General features: G+C 48.2%; 3 protein-coding genes across 3 annotated transcripts; 2 read left to right on the plus strand and 1 right to left on the minus strand.

The window, feature by feature from the left end:
* Window positions 1–3049: 3049 nt before the first annotated feature.
* On the plus strand, window positions 3050–4460 carry MGYG_04887 (integral membrane protein; the record flags this gene model as incomplete). The annotated part of the gene is made up of 2 exons (XM_003172250.1): window positions 3050–3652; window positions 3726–4460. The coding sequence occupies 2 exons, from the start codon at window positions 3050–3052 to the stop codon at window positions 4458–4460; spliced, it is 1338 nt and encodes a 445-aa protein (XP_003172298.1).
* A 1053-nt stretch (window positions 4461–5513) lies between these two features.
* Window positions 5514–13593, minus strand: MGYG_04888 (cell morphogenesis protein PAG1; the record flags this gene model as incomplete). The annotated part of the gene is made up of 2 exons (XM_003172251.1): window positions 5514–12629; window positions 12724–13593. 2 exons carry the CDS (start codon window positions 13591–13593, stop codon window positions 5514–5516), a joined length of 7986 nt encoding a protein of 2661 aa, XP_003172299.1.
* Window positions 13594–15368: 1775 nt separating this feature from the next.
* MGYG_04889 (NADPH-cytochrome P450 reductase) lies at window positions 15369–17516 on the plus strand (the record flags this gene model as incomplete). The annotated part of the gene is made up of 2 exons (XM_003172252.1): window positions 15369–17156; window positions 17220–17516. 2 exons carry the CDS (start codon window positions 15369–15371, stop codon window positions 17514–17516), a joined length of 2085 nt encoding a protein of 694 aa, XP_003172300.1.
* Window positions 17517–18493: the final 977 nt, after the last annotated feature.

The raw sequence follows: 18493 nt of genomic DNA on the forward strand, positions 1-18493 counted from the left end.
TTTGAGATCATCTTAGTCTTCACATGTCAAGCGGAGTAGTTCGACAAGGGGTCTAACAGAGAAGCCAGAATCTCAGCTAATCTCTCATGAAGATGATCCTCGTTCTCGAGGCTCCTTTCTGAGCGTCGTACAATTTCTGGACTTAGTGAGATACTAAGGCTTGGGATTTGCGCCGAATAGCCACAATCCCATCTCCAAATCGAAGTTGTCATTGGTATATCCACCCTAAGCCGCCAACGAGCAATATCACTTGTTCCATGCACATATTATCACTCGGTTTGCTTTCCTAGCTGTATAAGCTTGATGTTGAAGTGGTCTCATATATACCGAGTGTGCGTCTCTTAATCACGTATATCAGTAACGATGAGCTCTAGCAAAATCCCTTTTGACTACCGACTTACCACCAGTATCCCGTAACATAAGTATCTCTATGTACGGAGTACGAGAAGCGTGTATTTGCAAAAGATCTCCTTCTGCACCTTTGCCCCTGACAGTCCTCGGGGAACTTGGATGTCATGTATCATCTATACACCATATTATATAGATCATATAGAGATGGATGATGAGTCATTGTAATATATGTATCACCTCGTATATGCGTAACTTCTTCAGGTCCGAAAATCGAACAAACGACGAAGAAACGGCATGAAAGACGTCGAGAAGCCTCTGGAGGACAGGACAGGATGGGATCTCCCATTATACCCATCACGACGATATCCCCAGAATGCATCAGGGGTCGCTAGCCAGGAACGAAAAAACGAAACTAATAATGCTAAAGGTGCCGAAAAAAAAAGATGGTCCCTCCTTTTGGCTGTGATGTCAAGGACGCTCATTCCAATAGTTTATTCGCGACTTAGCGACGGCGTTGATGTCAGTTTAAACTTGACTCCACTTTATCAGCCTCACAGGTGAACAGAGCCGAAATAATCTATACCAGTTACCTTCACAATTGCCGATGTCAGCTCTTGAGGCGGTTGTGATGTACGGCTGAAAGGCCGACATAGCTATGTTGATGCTGATGCGGAATAGCTCCATTAAACAGTCTTATTACCATGGATGCTATGTCATGGGGTGACTATGTGTTTAGCTGCTTTACTTGGGACTGGGGGCTCCCTTTTACGCCCTGGTTCGTCCATCGTTGAAAGGGAGATTGATGCCAATAGCAGGGGACTTTACTCCAAACAACGTGGGAGGACAGCTCGATTGGTTACTATTAGATGATGGTGCGTACAACATGCCCTAGTATGACTATCTGCGACTGATGATATTTTTCTCTAGCTTTTTCTTGAAGGTGAATTAAGAGGCACCAATAATGCTGATCGGGATTCTCAAAGCTGTTCAGATAAAGGTCTAAATCAAACGCGGGGCAATCCGTTATTGTTCGTTATTGTTTAAGGAACCATTTCACTAGGCTTGCTAGATGGTATACACCCCGGGTATGAATTCAAAGATGGGTGAGTGGGACCTGCTTGTCGAGTACCTCTTGATTCCCTCGCTAGTGGCTGTGGTTCGGCTGTTTACTTTCACCTGAAGTTCTTGTCTAATCTGGCGCAAACATAGCTCGAAAGCTTTGTGCGGTCGGTGGAGGTATTATCCATAAAGCCCTTATCAGTTGTGCTATAATATCCGGGACACCCTGTCAATAATAAGAAAGTGATCTGGGGAAGCACAGGCTGTTCTCCATAACTATATAGTATATACGGAGTACGGAGTACATGCGATGGAATGACATTGCTGTCAACGCCGCGACAAGTGGCATAGAATTCGCCTTTGGATGAAGAAGCCTAGCGACGATCTACGTTACTAACTGGCGGATATGCGAATCATGGTCTGGCTCCATGTCCGCAATCAATAGTCAAAGATTCGCTGGGCTGACAAAAAGGCAGCAAGAAACTAAGGGTGCTTATTCATCTATTATCCTTAGTCAAGTCACACGGGCTATGAGGTAACAGAAATAAAAAAAGGGTGAGGCCCCTCCTGACGGCGAATTTTATGCTAGAGATCAAGGTCGCCACTCTCAGGGGATCAACTCAATAGACGCTCTAGGCAACGCCAACGGGGATGGTGAATGGGTATCGGGCAACATGAGAAAAAAAGGATGAACATCGCGGCATACAAGAGTACTGTTGTACAATCTGCCGCTGGCAACGAAGTACCAAACGCTACCTCTAATCTACAGATTCAGGAGGCGAAAATAGCTAAGAGGTTTCTGTGCCTCAGGTGGTTTCCCTTAAACAGGGGGTTCCTGGAGGTTTCGGAATAAGTCACCCATTTATGATGTGATAATCCGTGCTTTCCGTCTGCCCGTTACACCGGACAGGGTTATCAGATTGTATGCGGCTGTCCCCTCCCCGTTCGAGGAGCTGGAGAGAATTGTGGCTTGAAGAATTCTCTAGAAAGAGCACCGTCCATGGCTGTATTCTGTGATGTCGACTACCATTGCCACTGCCGCCTGGATCGCAGATTGCATACTCCGTTTGTCTAGCGTGTATATACCATCAGTCAAGCCGTGCAAAGTTAGACTAGCGCCCTGATGCAGTCTTCTTGATCTCGAGAGCGCCAGGGGAGTGGACCCCGATTACCACTAGTGAAGAGACAATACGAAGATAGTCAAGAAGTTTGCACGAATAGGATACCACTAGGTCAACGTTCTTGCATGTCTTTAAACGCTGCTGGTTGGAGTAGACGAGCTGCCTCCATCTTCCTGTTCTCCGGAAAAAAAGCGATCAGCCCTCCTCAGGCCTAGAATGCATGCAGCTAACCTCTTGGGAATCGAGTCGATTGATTGACATGTTGTACTGAAGCCTCAATCAAAGACCCGACAGGGCGCTAGCTAAGATGGCAGTTTATATATAAGTGCGTCTGCCTCTCCCCAGGTTTTTTCTGCTGGAAGGTGTTGTTTCAGGTTGATACTTTCATCCGGCAAACTGAGCCCCCAGGCCAATATCCTCCACAGATATCCCATGGCCATTGGCAGCCCCGTCATATCATCCTCGAACCAGCCCTGTGCCCGCCAGCTTGAAGATTGCGCATCAACTATACCGGCACAATGAATTGGATAATGGAGCTGTTCGCTATGGCCCGGGAGGAGCATACCACTTTGTTAGCCAACCGTGGACTTGGTAATTTGTCTCCCGAACAGACACAAGCTCTCGAGCGGTTTAATTTCCCTCTACTTCGCATTCACTACCGATACTTCCCGCCAGTGGTCACGATTGCTTTCATGTCACTAATTGCAACCGTCTGCTCATTCCTCATCATCACGTACCGACTTGTTTTCTGGCGAAGATTTTCTGCGACCTACCTCGGTTATAATCAATATGTCATCCTCATTTACAACCTGATTATCGCAGATATGCAAACTGCTGGTGGTGCTATCATGACACTCCACTGGTACCGGGTCGGCCATATCGCAGGGAGTTCAAGTACCTGCATCATCCAAGGATGGCTATTCCAAGAAGGGATTCCAACCAGTGGTTTATTCGTCCTGGCAATCGCAATACACACCTTCATCACTGTCGTACTGGGTCGAAAATTAAAATACCGGACATTTGTGTGCTGCGTGATTGGGATCTGGGTGTTTGCTCTGTTCATCACTGTGTTACCTATGTTAGTGGCAGGGAAACATGCATATGCAAATTCCGGTGCCTGGGTAAGTCAACACCCCCTATATCCCCATCCTTTCTATGCATGTGTCTCACAGTATACTGACTTGATTTTTATAGTGTTGGATCACTGCAAACCGTGAGGACTTGAGATTGGGGACTCATTATATTTGGGTCTTCATTTCACAATTTGGAAGCGTTACCATCTACATCATCCTCTTCTTCTATTTACGCCAAAAGGTCGCTGTATCCGCGTCTCTTACCCAAAGGTCCCAAGAGAAGCTATCCCGTCTAAGGCGCGTTGTCAGGCTCATGATTCTCTATCCTATCGCCTACGTCTTCCTGTCGTTACCCATTGCAGCCTCTCGAATGGCTACTGCAGCCGGTGCAAAACCTTCATTTACCTATTACATTATCTCGGCAATGATAATGTCAGCATCTGGGCTTATTCACACAATTATTTATGCGGTTACCCGGCGATCATTGATCTTGAACTCTGAAGCCACTACTCAACACAAAGGCGGATACGGCCCTTCGTCAGCGAATCAGGATAGCAATTCTCCAAGGGACATTGAAAACACTGCCTGCACTACGCTTGTTAGCAGTGAGCCGATATCACCAAGCAGTCCGGTTAGCATGTACAAGCGGATGTACTCTCGGATAAACGGCACCTCAAGCCCAGCACCGGGCGAGCAACAATATGAAATGAACGGTGTTTATCAGCAGACTACAATCTCCGTCACAACAACTACCTTACCACCAACTAGAGGAGGTCTTCCGCCCACTCGAGGAGGTAAAGAAGATACATCATCTGTGGGGACTGGAGATAGTCCGAGGTCACCATACGGGCCTTGAATGCTTTCTTTTGATCAACCTTCTTTTCTAACTTTCCTCCTGTATATAGTTACCTTTATGTTTTATATATATCCAGAACTTACCAACATACATCTCATAATAGCTAATCGATTATCGTTGGGAAACGATCATTTTTGTCATTACATATTCAGCCATTTTTTGAGCGGTGGTTTTAGCCATGCAGACCCTTGACGAATAGCCGGCCCATGGCTTTTACCTATCGCTTATTTCGAGATCGAGATAGGATATTTATTAAAAAAAAGGAAAAAAAAAAGCCAAAGGTAGAAAGGAATAGGTCGCCACCGCAACGTCCAAGAACCGCGAGCCCTAAGCCGTGATCTTCAACGCGGCTTATAAAACTGTGGTTGTTTTTGATGCACTAGTGAGGAATAAAGGGGTGATTTGGCCGGAGAAGACGAGAGAGCAGAAGACGGCGGTTTCTCTGTGGTAACAGGTGAGGTGTCAGATATACGCTCAGACCACTATAGGCGAGCGAGCCTTGGTCATGTATATAACTGCCGGTTGTTGTGACGAACTATTTTAGATAGTTAACGGAAAACGGCGAGGGGTTCTCTAGACTGTGCTTTGTAAGGCCCTGTTAGATGAATAGAAAGAAGCCTTCTGTGTGATCACTACGGCCCTAGAGGTACCGTCATGCATTCTTTTATACCTGAAAACATATAATATCACAATCAGAGAACGCTGCAGCAATTAAATCAAGTCCCGATCAATGCTCCGCCGACGCATGGATGTACATGGGTAAATACACAAATATAACAAGATGTACGAATAGATAGGCAGACAATAATGTCAAAGTCCGAGCATGTACCCAACTCCCATATACCCACATACAGTACTTTAACAGGTCATTCATAAAACAAATAACAACGAGGAAAGCATGATCTATAGCAGGAACTGAGAATAACATAATATGAAAGATGACGGATATGTTGGTTGCGGTATGATACCAATAAACAGAAGAGGGGTATATAGATCAGAGAAAGTGCAATATCTTAATGTTTATTTGGAGGCAAAAGTCCACGTATGTTGATTTCACTGGTGAGGTGAGGTTGGATTGTTTGCGCCACCCGTTAAATACTCGGGAGGAACTTTTGGTACTCTGGGAGAAGTAGCTGATTGCGCAATGGCCCGTTGTTGGGCTCTTAATAGCTCGCGCTGACGATCTCTATCTCTTCCCGCGTTGTTGCCACCAGTAAGTCGGCGCACGCCGCTTCGAATCATGGTATCCAAGGAAAAGGAGCCCGCTTCGGGGTTGCTATTACCAATGATGACTGCACGTGAGGTAGAAGACGATGGGTAATGAAGAGTTAGGCGATCTTCGGAGTCCGACAGCGCATCCTCGATCTCGTCATCAGATAGGAAGGACCGGCCTAGATATCCGGGTTCAGGAGTACCCGGATTGCCGTTGTTGTTGCCAGACTGCGGATAATAATTGCTTGGGGATGTAATTGAACGGGTGTGGAGGGATCCGCGTCGTGGTTGATTAGAAGTAGAAGAAGTGGTGCTTAAGGGTGATGGGTGAATAGAAGGGGTACCGACGCTGTTCGAATCAGTGCGTGTAAGAGGAAGCCTAGAATCAGCGAAGCCATTGTGGAACGAGGACGATGAAGCTGTTCTAGCTAGAGACTTTCGTAATAGAGGAGCTGTATGTTGGTCATACAAGTGTGTGCTTGCATCTGGAAAATCATTCGTTGCAAAGCTATGCAGAGACGCCCCGGTTATTGAAGGTACAGAGTGATTGACCTCTGTCTCCTCGAAGAAATCGTCCAAACTGTCCAGCTTTTGGAGCAAATCACCCATGTTCGTTTCATTTCCCGTATCAACTGATTTCATTGTGTCAGCTCGGAACGCCGGGAAATACGAGTCACCGTAGTCATCAACGTGGAACTCTAGATCCGGTGATGTCGTTGGCTGTTCTCCAAGGCCATCTTCTTCTGCGCAGGTGTAGAAAACGGCATGAACATTGTTTCTAGTGAGGTTTGACTGCACAGCTGGGATCGGAATCGACCACCCATTAGGCTCAGGGATGCCGTATAAGCTCTGGATACCTTCAAACTCTTTCCGAATGGCTCTTGATGAGGCTGAAGAAGCCATACTCATTCGAAGATGGTGGCGTTCCATCGGGTTTCCGGCAACTGTCATGATATGGTCGAGAACTCCAAGGGCTTGGGGGCAAAGGTTTGTATGGAGAAGACGAAGTAAGGGAGATATGAGGTCGGGGCCATGGCAGGAGATATCTGGTCGGCGCATGTCGATCTCTGATATTACTAAACTGAGAATCCGCATGAGACTGACTCGGAACCACGACGTGTTGTTAGTTAGCAGGCCCATTAAGAATACTAAGCTCTGCACATCCTGGCCTGGGAAAAAGTACATCGATATTGAGTTGACAATGACGGCCAAAAACTCGTCGCTTGTCCGATATTGCGCTCGGGAAAGAGCTAACAATCCGTTAGACAGTTGAGAGTAGCCTTGTTTGTCGGCGATGCTGGCGAGGAGAGTCGCTTGAATCTCAATATTGGTTGAGGGCTTTGAGGTATCGTATTCATTTAACAGCTCGGGGAGGTTTGCCCATATCGCAAACAACAAGCGATTCCCATCACCAATCAAATCGTTATTCGGTAGTACCGCAAGCCTCCTGAGCATCCTGAGGGCCTCGTGCAATGACTCCGACGACTTCAATCCCTTATAGACCAGGTCTTGAATCCCGCAGAATTCACCCTCCCATTTCGGCGGCTTGCATTCTAAGAGATTTGCAGCCACGCTCTCATCAGACAGATCTATTTTATCCAAGTACTTCTCAAGCATAGCAAGACTTTCCATAAATTCACGTTCATGGATCGTATTCAGACAAGCACAGGTGGTCCAAAATAGCTGAGGGTATCGTAACAGGTCTTGCGGGGCAAGGGAGCTGATGATGACTTTTAATGTCGTCAATATTTCCATCGAGAACGTCTGGTAGTCCGTTTCTTCCTCGGCAATGGTATTCGATAACCGTGCAAGCATGTCGGCAAGCATCCGAGAATCAAGAGACGTGGATATGCATCTGAATACTTGGAATGATCGACAAGCAAGATGCCTAACCGGACAAGATGTGGCCCAGTTCAGCGCTTCTCTAGACCAATGGTCATTCACTCCTTCGTATACAGCGGTAAATATTCCAGCGACACTGTGGGCAACATGGTGCATGGACGATGGCACTCTTGTACCCGCTGCTTTCTCATCTTTTCCATTATTGTCTTCATACTCCCATACCACTGTAGGATCGCTTTGCCTGATGCACTCCACGAAATCCTCGATAGATTGACGCTGGGCACTTTCGACCTCATTCTCCAATTTCGATGCAACAAGCTCATGAATTAGATGGACTAACATTTCTCGTGCTTGGTCTCTAACGGTCAAAGTATAGTGGTCCCAAAATATAAGTGCAACATGGATTAACTTGATGACACTCTCAAATCCGATGCTAACTGGTGCAACCATCAGATCGACGAGAAATATCATGGACACTTGTCCCAAAGATAAGCCAACCTGCTTGTTCCCGACGGGTAAAATAGTACCTAGGTCGGCAACGTATGGCAGGCTTGACAGGTCAGAAGGAGCGGGAAGCGGCTCACGCCGCTCGTGTACCATGTTTTTAGGCACCACTTGAAGCAAGAAAAATTCGATCACCTTCGAGCCAGCGGGGGTTGACGCTAGGAAAACAACTATCTGTTTGGCATAATCGACAAAATTTTGTTCCCTCCGCTCTAGACAGAGGTTGATGATAAAGTCAAGAACCAGCTGCACATTGCCAGCATGAGGGCCAGTTGCAAGAGCTTGCCAAAGGGCTTGAACCTCGTTTGGTAGCACAGTACCAGACCGGATGGTGATTTCAAAAAGGTTGGATAACAGCATGTAGGATTTAGAAGTTGGGCCACCATTTGGGTCTAATTGAAGCTCGATTGCTTGTACCCAGGGGAGAATGGCAGCAACCATATTACGCTGTGTATCCGGCTGGATATTTTTAAAGTGCAATGAGAACTCTGAAAAGATGATAAATGCCAAATCGGCATGTTGCTGTGCAAGTCGCTTCGAAGTTTCGAATTGAGCAAGCTTGTAGACAGCAGTTGTCCTGTCAGAAATACTAATGTCGAAATCCTGTAACCTCGAGTTCTTCTGCTCGCGTTCCTCAATTGTCCTTAGCAAGCGAGCGGATTTCATGCGAATTTCCCTCTTAGAGTTTCCGAGGGTGAACAAGACGGCCCCTAGGATACGCCAAAATGCAACCGGGTAGTCACTTTCTTCCACAACAACTTGGGAAAAGACTTCGAAGTAACTTTCGAGAGCCTTCGGTCGCTCCGATAGGTAACACATCTCGATACATTGCTCAAGCAAGTACGGGAGAGTTTTGTTATGAACGATCAGATTCTTCAATGCTCGCCGGCCAATGGTATGTAATTTATCACTCTCGGTGTTGAGAATTATATCGATCCACGAAAGCATGCGTCTAATATCAAACTGGAGAGTGGCTCCGCTTTCTGTGGAAATGCGTATCGGGCCCCCACAGAGAGATGCCATGGCACTCAGGGCAGCGGTGCGTAAATTTCTTTTCTCAATCTCCATTGCAGCGGTGCTACGAACTTCCCCGTTTTCTCTTTGCCTCGCAATGGTGAGCTTCCGCATATTTTCCTCTCGAACCGCTATTTGGTTCTGATTCGGAGAGTAACCGCACCAATCTTCCATGAGAGAGAAGGCGGATTTCCTGGACTCAAATGGCATCCATCGAGAAGGTTCTTTTGAGCGTTTGATGCCATCAAATAGCTGTTCGAGTAATCCGCAGAAGTGGAATCGAAGATTTTGGAACTCCAGATCGTTTTGCACCTCTACATCACTGAGGAATATCCTAAGGTCTCGGGTATACGTCACCATGTTATTAAGTATCCAGTCATCATTAGATACTTCCGGCTCCTTGAGGAAATGAGAAGTCGCTTTATACACGTTGGTGACTTCCGTCCTAAGAAGATCTGTACGTCTATTCCGCCTTGGAGTACTTGGGGTGCGAAGGTGAGTTCCGATGCGAACCTTAGCCTCTTCCTTACAAGTAGTTACAGCATATTGCAGCGATTCCAGGAGGGTTCGGTACAACGCAATGTTGATAGAGCCGAGGGCAACAACAATAGCACTCCTAATAGAGTCATGAGGGGCAGAAAGTAGCGGAATCACGAAGGCGAAAAGTGACCTTGCCGAGTTAATCTTATCCTGGCTTTGCTGTCCGGACTTGGAAGCCTTCCGAGCGTGTTGTGCATTTGCCAATTGACTCTGAGACTGCGCACCAGCACTGTTCAACGTAGTGCAGGCCATGATAAGATACAGCTTCCATTGTTCGATCATGACTTCAGGTGAAGTCCCGTTTCGCAAAATAATTGGGCGCGTGGGGATATGATCAGGAGAACTTAGTTGCATTGGTGGGGGGCCTTCAGCGATATGAGTGATTTGTTTGTGCATGTGAACTAATCTGGCACAAACAATTTCACGTCCAAGAGTGACGGCAAAGGGACAAGTATCAAAACTGATACGAATGAGGTTTGGAAACACTTTGGCCCACAAAGTCGAGTCGTATGACACCTCGCTACTGCACAATTCAATAAGGGTGTTGTGTGCTGTATTTTCTTGCCTGCCCTTTTGAAGCCTGCTTCTCTCAGCAACAGTTAAGGATTCGTCTTTCAAGTCTAGAACACGTCGTGAGTCCCCTTCCATTATACGGATAATCCGAGTATTGTTTTTTCCCAGAGCGGTATCGAACTCAGTCACAAGGCGAAGGACCGTAATGGCAAATGCTCGAACAATCCTAGATTGAGAACATAGAAAGAATAACCCGTGAGACTCAATTTCCTCCACATGAGCGAGAACACCAGACAGGTCAAGCTGAAGTCCTCGGGCACCTGTACTAGGCTTCTCAGGCAAGTCAATGGTTGCATCTTTGGTTTTCTGCCTGATTTCCTCGATCCATATCTGGATAAGTTGAACATATAACTGTAACGTTGATTCGATATGGCCTGGACCTAACATGCCCTCATCAGACATTGTTGAATACCTTGCGTCAAAATTAAATATGAAACGAGCAAACCCAATAGCAACATGCTGAGCATATGATTGACGGGCAATTGACTTGAGCGATTCTGCGGACGAAGCTGCAATATTGGACTGTACATGTGCGGTTCCTGTACAGAGCAGGTTAATGAGAGAGTTGAACGGTATGTGATCCGAAAGGCAGCGGGGAAGTGCTTGGACAGCGACATGGAGAAGGTCGTAAAATCCTTGCTTTTGGTCAGGAGTGCTCGCATGGTCATCGCGTCGGCCGAAGGTGAAATGTTCTGTTATAGGAGTTTTGGGTGTAACACCGCCAAATTTTTCATCGAGTGCCGCCTGCCCCCCGAAAGTGTTGTCGCATAATATAGTGATCTTTCCTAATATTTCGCAAAAACGTAGGTAATATTTTCGTGTGCTATCATTCAACTTTGACGGGTTGAATGGGATTGGGGATGACTGAGATTTAGGGGTTGACTGTGTGGTATACTGTGGTTCGGGGATAGATGCCTGGGGAGCGAAAGGGGACATGGGGCTTTGCTCTGTGATCGCAAACTCTTGGGGAAAAGGAGGTGGCGTCCCTCCACCGTTTTCTATATCTGCCATGATAGCTAAGAAGGAGCGGATGCCAATAACCATCTTTTCAGGCTCCATATTCTCAATCTTCAAGTCTTTGCCGGACGCAAATAGGTCAGAGTTGACCAGAGGGAATATGATAGAGCGGAAACACATCTCTGGATGCTTGAAGCCAATCATCCGTACCAACTGGGTGATTGGTTCCGCAACTGTAGGCTCGGTGGTAAGATAGGTTCGTCTACCACCCGGGAGAACAATTCGAATCACCTCTTCTGTTTTACGGAGGGGATTGCTTAGCGGGTCAGCATAACGATACAGGTAGGTCCAGAGTAGTCTGCATATGGCCTGAAGTGCAGCCGCTCTAGTAGGGCGCTCTTTGAGCTTTGGCGAGAGAGCATTCACAGTGGGCATCCATTGAGAGAGGAATGTATCTCGAGGTGATACACATAGGAGGAGAATATGAAGAGGGAAAGCACTATTCCAATGCCGAGGTTTTATAAGGACTTGAGATAAACGAGGCACAAGAATCTCTAGGAATTCCTTCCATTTGGGCGAGGACAAGTCACAAGCAGGATTGGCGGCGATGGGAAGGAGAAAAGTCTCAAGTATCTGACAGTATGCTTGTTTCAGTCGTTGGCCGTGTGCGTCGCTGAACAGCCTAGCAAGTGATTGCAAGAAATCACAAGTCCTTGCCCATCTCTCATCAGGGTAAACTCGGAGGCGGAGGTGTCGCATCCCGTAAATCAACAATTCGGCTCTGGTCTCTGCCTCCCTGGTGGTAGGCATCCGTCCCTCTTCTCGCTGGTATTGAGCTAGTTCGGTAAGGTACTGATTAGAAACACTGGAGAAATTGTTTTCACTCATGATACCAAGGAGTTGCCCATAAATGCGCCAGTTAGCCATTCTCAGTGGTGATGCGGCGATTTGCTCAGGATCAACTGCCTTCAGCTGCCCAAACACAATATCTTCCAGCCGACTGGCCATTTCCTGTGTAATCGCATTGATAGAGCTTTGGTTAAATATTTCAATAAGGACTCGACAGACAAGATATACGGAAACAGTTGCTCGTCGTTCGGTCATGAGAATGTCTTCTTGTCGGTTAATGATAGGAATGGATGGAGGTGGTGACCCAGCATCTGCTGCGTCCAATCCAGGCTGTGGGGGTTCTGTGTTGCGGCGTATTATGGTCGAGGATATTTGCGGTGGAGGTTTGGGCTTGATACTAAGGTTAGCAGTGACCATAGCATGCTTCGATGTTGGAGTAGCATATACCTGAGCCCAGCCTTGCTTCGCGGTAGCAGCAGCATCACCTTTTGATTTTCTCCATACCATGATCGTGTCTATAAGTGGTTTTGGCTTCTGTTTCGCAATATGGCCGAGGGCGGCTATAAGTTGATCAAAAGTTGGGTCCGCACCGGGACCGCATACTTGTTCTACAGGCGCCTCAAACTCCCCTAGGCTCATGATACATTTGTTAATCTTTTCCTCCGCCTGTCCCACGAACTATATCTATAGTCAGTATGATGAAGAAAGCCAAAAAAAAAAAAAATAGAAAAATAAAACAGAATAAAATAAAAAAATTGGTAGCGTGACAAACCGAATTAAAAAGATGATGGAGAGCATACTCTCCCACCGTCTTTGCTTCCTGGTTGGTATGACCCGACCGACTCTTTGAGTGCGAGTTTTCCCTCCGTAATTTACCTGTGGTGACGGCTCGACGATGGGAGTGATGGCGTTCCAAGCCGTCTGCTCGAACGGTATCCTGTATCAACGACAGAGGAGAGGCCTGAAGAATATTTCCTACGCCGCCGGCGGAGGATACAAAATTGGAAGGCGAGTAATCTCCATTCTCTCGAGGGCCGCCGTTCAGCTTGGATTCGTTCAGAGACGGCGCGAACCCGGCTGCCGAGATCATCTCGGGACTGAGAGGGCTAGAGGTGACTTGCGAATTGGCAAAACTAGGGCCTCTCGAGTGCTGGATGCTGCCGTGGACGATAGAGGCCTGACGGTGATGGCCGTACGAGTTCGATGGCCGTCTCTCTAGACCTTCACTGCTGTCCGAGGCCACGACGCCGGTCCGTTCTCGCTCACTCGACGGCTCCGGACTTTTCGAGTGCGACTGGGTGCGTAGCTGGGGGTGTAGTTGAAGAGAAGAAGCAAGGCTAAATCCAGTTGCCGAAGTCGCATCTCCCGCCCGGCCTCGAGCACAAGAAACATCTCGACTGTGTGGCGTTGATGAAGGTGGATTTCTCGTGGCAGCAGAAGCACCAGAAGCACCAACAGCAGGAGGAGCAGATGCAGAAGCGGCTCTGTCTGAGGGAGAATGGATAGCAGTCGTATGCGCCGCCGGTCCTGCTGATGCTGGTCCTCCTCCTGGTGCTGCCACTGCCGCCGTCAACTCGTCAGGGGTCGAACTACTACTACTGTAAGCCAGGGACTGGCCTTGACCTGGCGGGGCCTGTCGCATCGGGTGTGGACTAGCTGCAACAGTTGGTGAGTGAGGTGATGTCAAGCGCGTTTCACCCTACCAGAGGCCCGAGGACGAACGAGAATAGAAGACAACGCAGCAAGCAGGCAAGGAAAAGCAGGGAAATACACAGAGCAGGCCAATGGCAATTGGAGGAGACTGAGAAGACACAGCGGGAGGATGGGGTTCCTTACGAGTCTGCTGCATGATTGCTCAAGGGGGGCCAAGCAGATGGGTAGTTATCAGCTTAGCTATGCAGTGGCCGTCTTGCTCCCCGCATTCTTGTGCTATCCATTGCCCAGGGCTGGGACAGACGGTCGACGCTACGCTGAGAAGGCTCCGAGAGGGCGCAGAAGAGACACAACGGGCGCGTCTCTGGTCATGGTTGGGCGTTGTCGTTGCGGTCGTGGTTGGTCGAAGGTCGAGGGTTGAGGTTGACGAGGTTTGGAGAGGTCGAAAAACGAGAGGGTGACTAATCACGACGACGTCCAGCGCTTTTGGCGACTACAAGAAACTACGGGCAGAGCACAAGGACGACAGACAGCAGCAGGATGGGAGTCGCTGGTTGACGGTTGACGATACGAACACGATAGGATAGCTGTTTTTGTTGGTACGGAGTGAGCACGGTAAGCAGGGATACTCGGGCCTTGTCTGTGGTTGCGGTAGCTAGATGAGATGCCCGCATGGCGCGGGTGGCTTATTCATGGGCATGGGCTTACACGTAGCTAACTACCTATCCGCAGGCCAGGAGAATTATCAAGTCGGCGCCCATAGCTATTGTTACGGGCCAGTTGAATGGATGAGAGGCGACTGCAGATGCAGGAGACAGCAGGAGACAGGCAGTGACTCAGTAGTGCCGTGACCTGGCAGTCCAAAGACTCCGCAAAGCTCAGTCGAAAAAACTATTCTTCGAGACATAGTTACGGAGTGTGGTGAGATAGTTATTTCAACCGGAGATTCTACGGAAAAGACAGGGAAGGCTCTCGGGTCCCAAGCCAGAGGCCAAAGAGTAGAGCCTTGCTTGGGAGGCCGATGCTCCGGCAAGGATAGGAGATATTTTTGTGCGAGGGAACGTTTATAGAACCCCTGAGCTGCTGTATCTCTTCCCAGGGTGCAGACTGACCTCTTCCCCCTGGCCTCCTCCCGCTATCATCCCATTCTCATCCATTCCCTTGCTTCTATCCCTTCAACCCTCTCACGGCTTACATAACTGGTGGTCCACAAGGGCAGAGATAGTTTTCGTGGCGCGGAACCACACAAAGGGAAGCAGGCGTACAAGCGTGCGAAGGGCGGAATCACAGGCAGGGAGAGGCGGCCCGGCGTCCACGGAAAAAGAGGATAAAAAGAGAAAGACAGAAAAGAAGATTAAAGCAAAGTAAAACGACCCGTTCAGCCTTGAGAATCCCACAAGGAAGGGGGAAAAATCATCCCAGCACGGCTAGAAAGAACTAAGCGGCCACCGAACGAAACTTTCAGCCGGAGAATCAGATAATTCGAACAATAGTCACCCCATATTTATTCTTTTTGAGCCGGCGCAAGATCCAAAAAAGAGGACGTGCCCCTCCTGACAGCGCTGGACTGGCGGCTTCAACGGACACGTATATCTGATCGACTTTGATAAAGGACAACCGAACATTGCGACCAGCCTTTTGTGTGCGTATTCTGGGGCCCCTGAGATTCTCCATTTTGGTAGCAAGGCTGCAGAGTTGCTCACATCTTTTCGTGTCTGCCTCCGTACATAGCTCGCCGAAACAGCCGTTGGACTGCAGACAAAAATGGCTCAGGTTGATACTCTGGACATGCTCGTCCTGGCGGCCATACTCGTCGGGACGATAGCATACTTCACCAAAGGCAAATACTGGGGTGTTGTAAAGGACCCCTATGCATCCACCTACGCCGCAACGAACAGCGCAAAGCAAGGCCAAACCCGGAACATCGTCGAGAAGCTCGAGGAAACCGGCAAAAACTGTGTCATCTTCTATGGCTCCCAGACCGGTACAGCCGAGGACTATGCCTCCAGATTGGCGAAGGAGGGATCCCAGCGATTCGGCCTGAAGACCATGGTTGCCGATCTGGAAGACTACGATTATGCCAGCCTCGATAAATTTCCCGAAGATAAGGTTGCCTTCTTCGTTCTAGCCACCTACGGCGAGGGTGAGCCAACGGATAACGCAGTCGAGTTCTTCCAGTTTATCACCGGTGACGATGCCAGCTTTGAAGATGGCGGCTCACCGGAAGATGAGCCGCTCTCCAAGATGCGATATGTTGCCTTTGGTCTCGGAAACAACACCTACGAACACTACAATGCCATGGTTAGACTTGTGGACAAGGCCCTGACCAAATGCGGTGCTAAACGAATCGGTGATGCCGGAGAAGGCGATGACGGTGCGGGAACCATGGAAGAGGATTATCTTGCTTGGAAGGAGCCCATGTGGAAGGCTTTGGCCGAAGAGATGGGTCTCGAGGAGAGAGAGGCTGTCTATGAACCTACCTTCAGCATCACCGAAGAAGCAGACTTGAACACCGAGTCGGAGAACGTCTATCTGGGCGAGCCTAACGCATCTCACCTCAGGAGCCGTAGCCAGGGACCCTACAACGCCCATAATCCTTTCCTCTCACCCATTGTCGAGTCTCGCGAATTGTTCTCTGTCAAAGACCGTAACTGCCTGCACATGGAATTCGACATTAAGGGAAGCCAGCTCAACTACCAGACTGGTGACCACATCGCCGTCTGGCCCACTAATGCCGGCCAGGAAGTCGACCGTTTCCTCAAGGTGTTTGGCCTGGAAGAGAAGCGCCATACCGTTATCCGTGTTAAGCCCATCGATGTCACTGCCAAAGTCCCGTTCCCGCAGCCAACCACCTATGACTCCGTCGTCAGATATTACATTGAAACCTGCGGACCCGTATCACGACAATTCATCTCCCAGCTCGCAGCCTTCGCCCCGGATGAAGAGACCAAGAAAAAGATGGTCCGTATCGGTGAAGATAAGGACGTCTTCTCTGATAAGGTGTCTGCCTTCTACTTCAACATCGCCCAGGCCCTACAATCCTTCACCGATAAGCCTTTTACCGCCGTCCCGTTCTCCCTGCTCATCGAGGGTATCCCTAAGATCCAGCCAAGATATTACTCCATTTCTTCTTCATCTATGGTCCAGAAGGAAAAGATCAGCATCACGGCCGTCGTTGAATCGTTACGTGTCCCCGGTGCGGGTCATGTTGTCAAGGGTGTAACAACAAACTACCTTCTTGCTTTGAAACAGAAACAGCACGGCGAGCCTAACCCAGATCCATTTGGCCTGACCTATACCATTACCGGACCACGCAACAAGTATGATGGCTTCCATGTCCCTGTACATGTGCGTCACTCCAACTTCAAGCTCCCATCCGATCCTTCGAAACCAGTCATCATGGTTGGCCCTGGTACCGGTGTCGCTCCATTCCGTGGTTTCATCCAGGAACGAGTCCATCAGGCTGAAAACGGCGAGACCGTCGGTCCTACCATTCTATTCTACGGCTGCCGTAAGAGCACAGAAGATTTCCTCTACAAGGAAGAGTTCGAGGTTTGTTTACCAACTTTACAAAAACACAACTCTAGTCTACATGATTTTCTAACGCCATGATAGGAGGTATCCAAGAAGCTCGGCGATTCCTTCAAGCTTATCACTGCTTTCTCACGTGAGACTTCTCAGAAGGTCTACGTCCAGCACCGTCTCAAGGAACACGCTGAGCTAGTCAGCGATCTTCTCTCCAAGAAAGCCAACTTCTACGTCTGCGGAGATGCAGCCAACATGGCCCGAGAAGTCAACGTTGTCCTAGGCCAGATCCTCGCTGAGCAACGAGGTCTGAAACCCGAGAAGGGCGAGGAGCTTGTCAAGCATATGCGAAACACCGGCTCGTACCAGGAAGATGTCTGGTCGTGAACATCTTTTACCTGCCACTACCTACCTCGTCTTGTTATCCTTTGGCGCCACATACTAACGAGCTTGCATATCCGCATATTCCATTATTTCTCTTCCTTCAGCATGTTCAGATGGGCAAATTAATAACTCTAGGTGTCAAGGGAAAAGAATTAAAAAAAAAAGATAAGAGAAAAAAGTAAAGGGAGGGTCTATATCTCATAGAATCTGCGATTTAGGTTCTTGCTGGAGTCTGTCTGGACTGTTGATTTCTTTCCTACCCGATCCTCCAAACAAACGACTGTTCCATCCTCTCTCCTCATCCTTTTCTTCAATGTCTATCTACTATCCTCTTAAGTTGCTAATATTTGCTTTCTTTATTGATGCTTGACCTTGGATAGATCGTTTTCTTCGCCTCCCTTCCCCCTTTCCCTTACTTTTTCCAATTGTTCTTATTACATATTACTAGACGATCAGTTCATGAGTGACGACGAAGAAGCATATACAGGACTATATATCATCTTTTATAAATAACTTTCAACAGGAGTGGTTATGCTTTGAAAGCTGTAATACTGTGGCTGGCTGGTTGAGCCTGTACTAGATGTGTGTTTTGATTTACCAATTTATTACCCCTGGACTAGCACCTCGCCCATTTTGACAGCTATTGGCTACTTATTGAAAGATGAACACTTCAACTCTGAATAAGTTATTGAACCTGATGCTTTGATATTAGCCGGAACGCCAGCAAAGATCGGCTAAATAGTTCATGTTCATTGCCTAGGTTCATTTAAACCCTGCCAAGGCGGAATTATCCGTCTTCTGCGGAACACAATCTCAGCCTTTTTTTCTCATGCTTTTTCCTCCTATTCTTCTGCTGTTGATTCCTGGATATTCGGGTGAAATTGGCTGATATACTTACTGTACTGCTAATATACTGCATTAACCCAAGACTAAGCTTCTGATGACTGGGCAGCCAGTTAACTCAGCTTCATGAATCAAGG

Source organism: Nannizzia gypsea, genomic scaffold, assembly GCF_000150975.2.
Source record: "Nannizzia gypsea CBS 118893 supercont1.4 genomic scaffold, whole genome shotgun sequence".
Taxonomy (NCBI): domain Eukaryota; kingdom Fungi; phylum Ascomycota; class Eurotiomycetes; order Onygenales; family Arthrodermataceae; genus Nannizzia; species Nannizzia gypsea.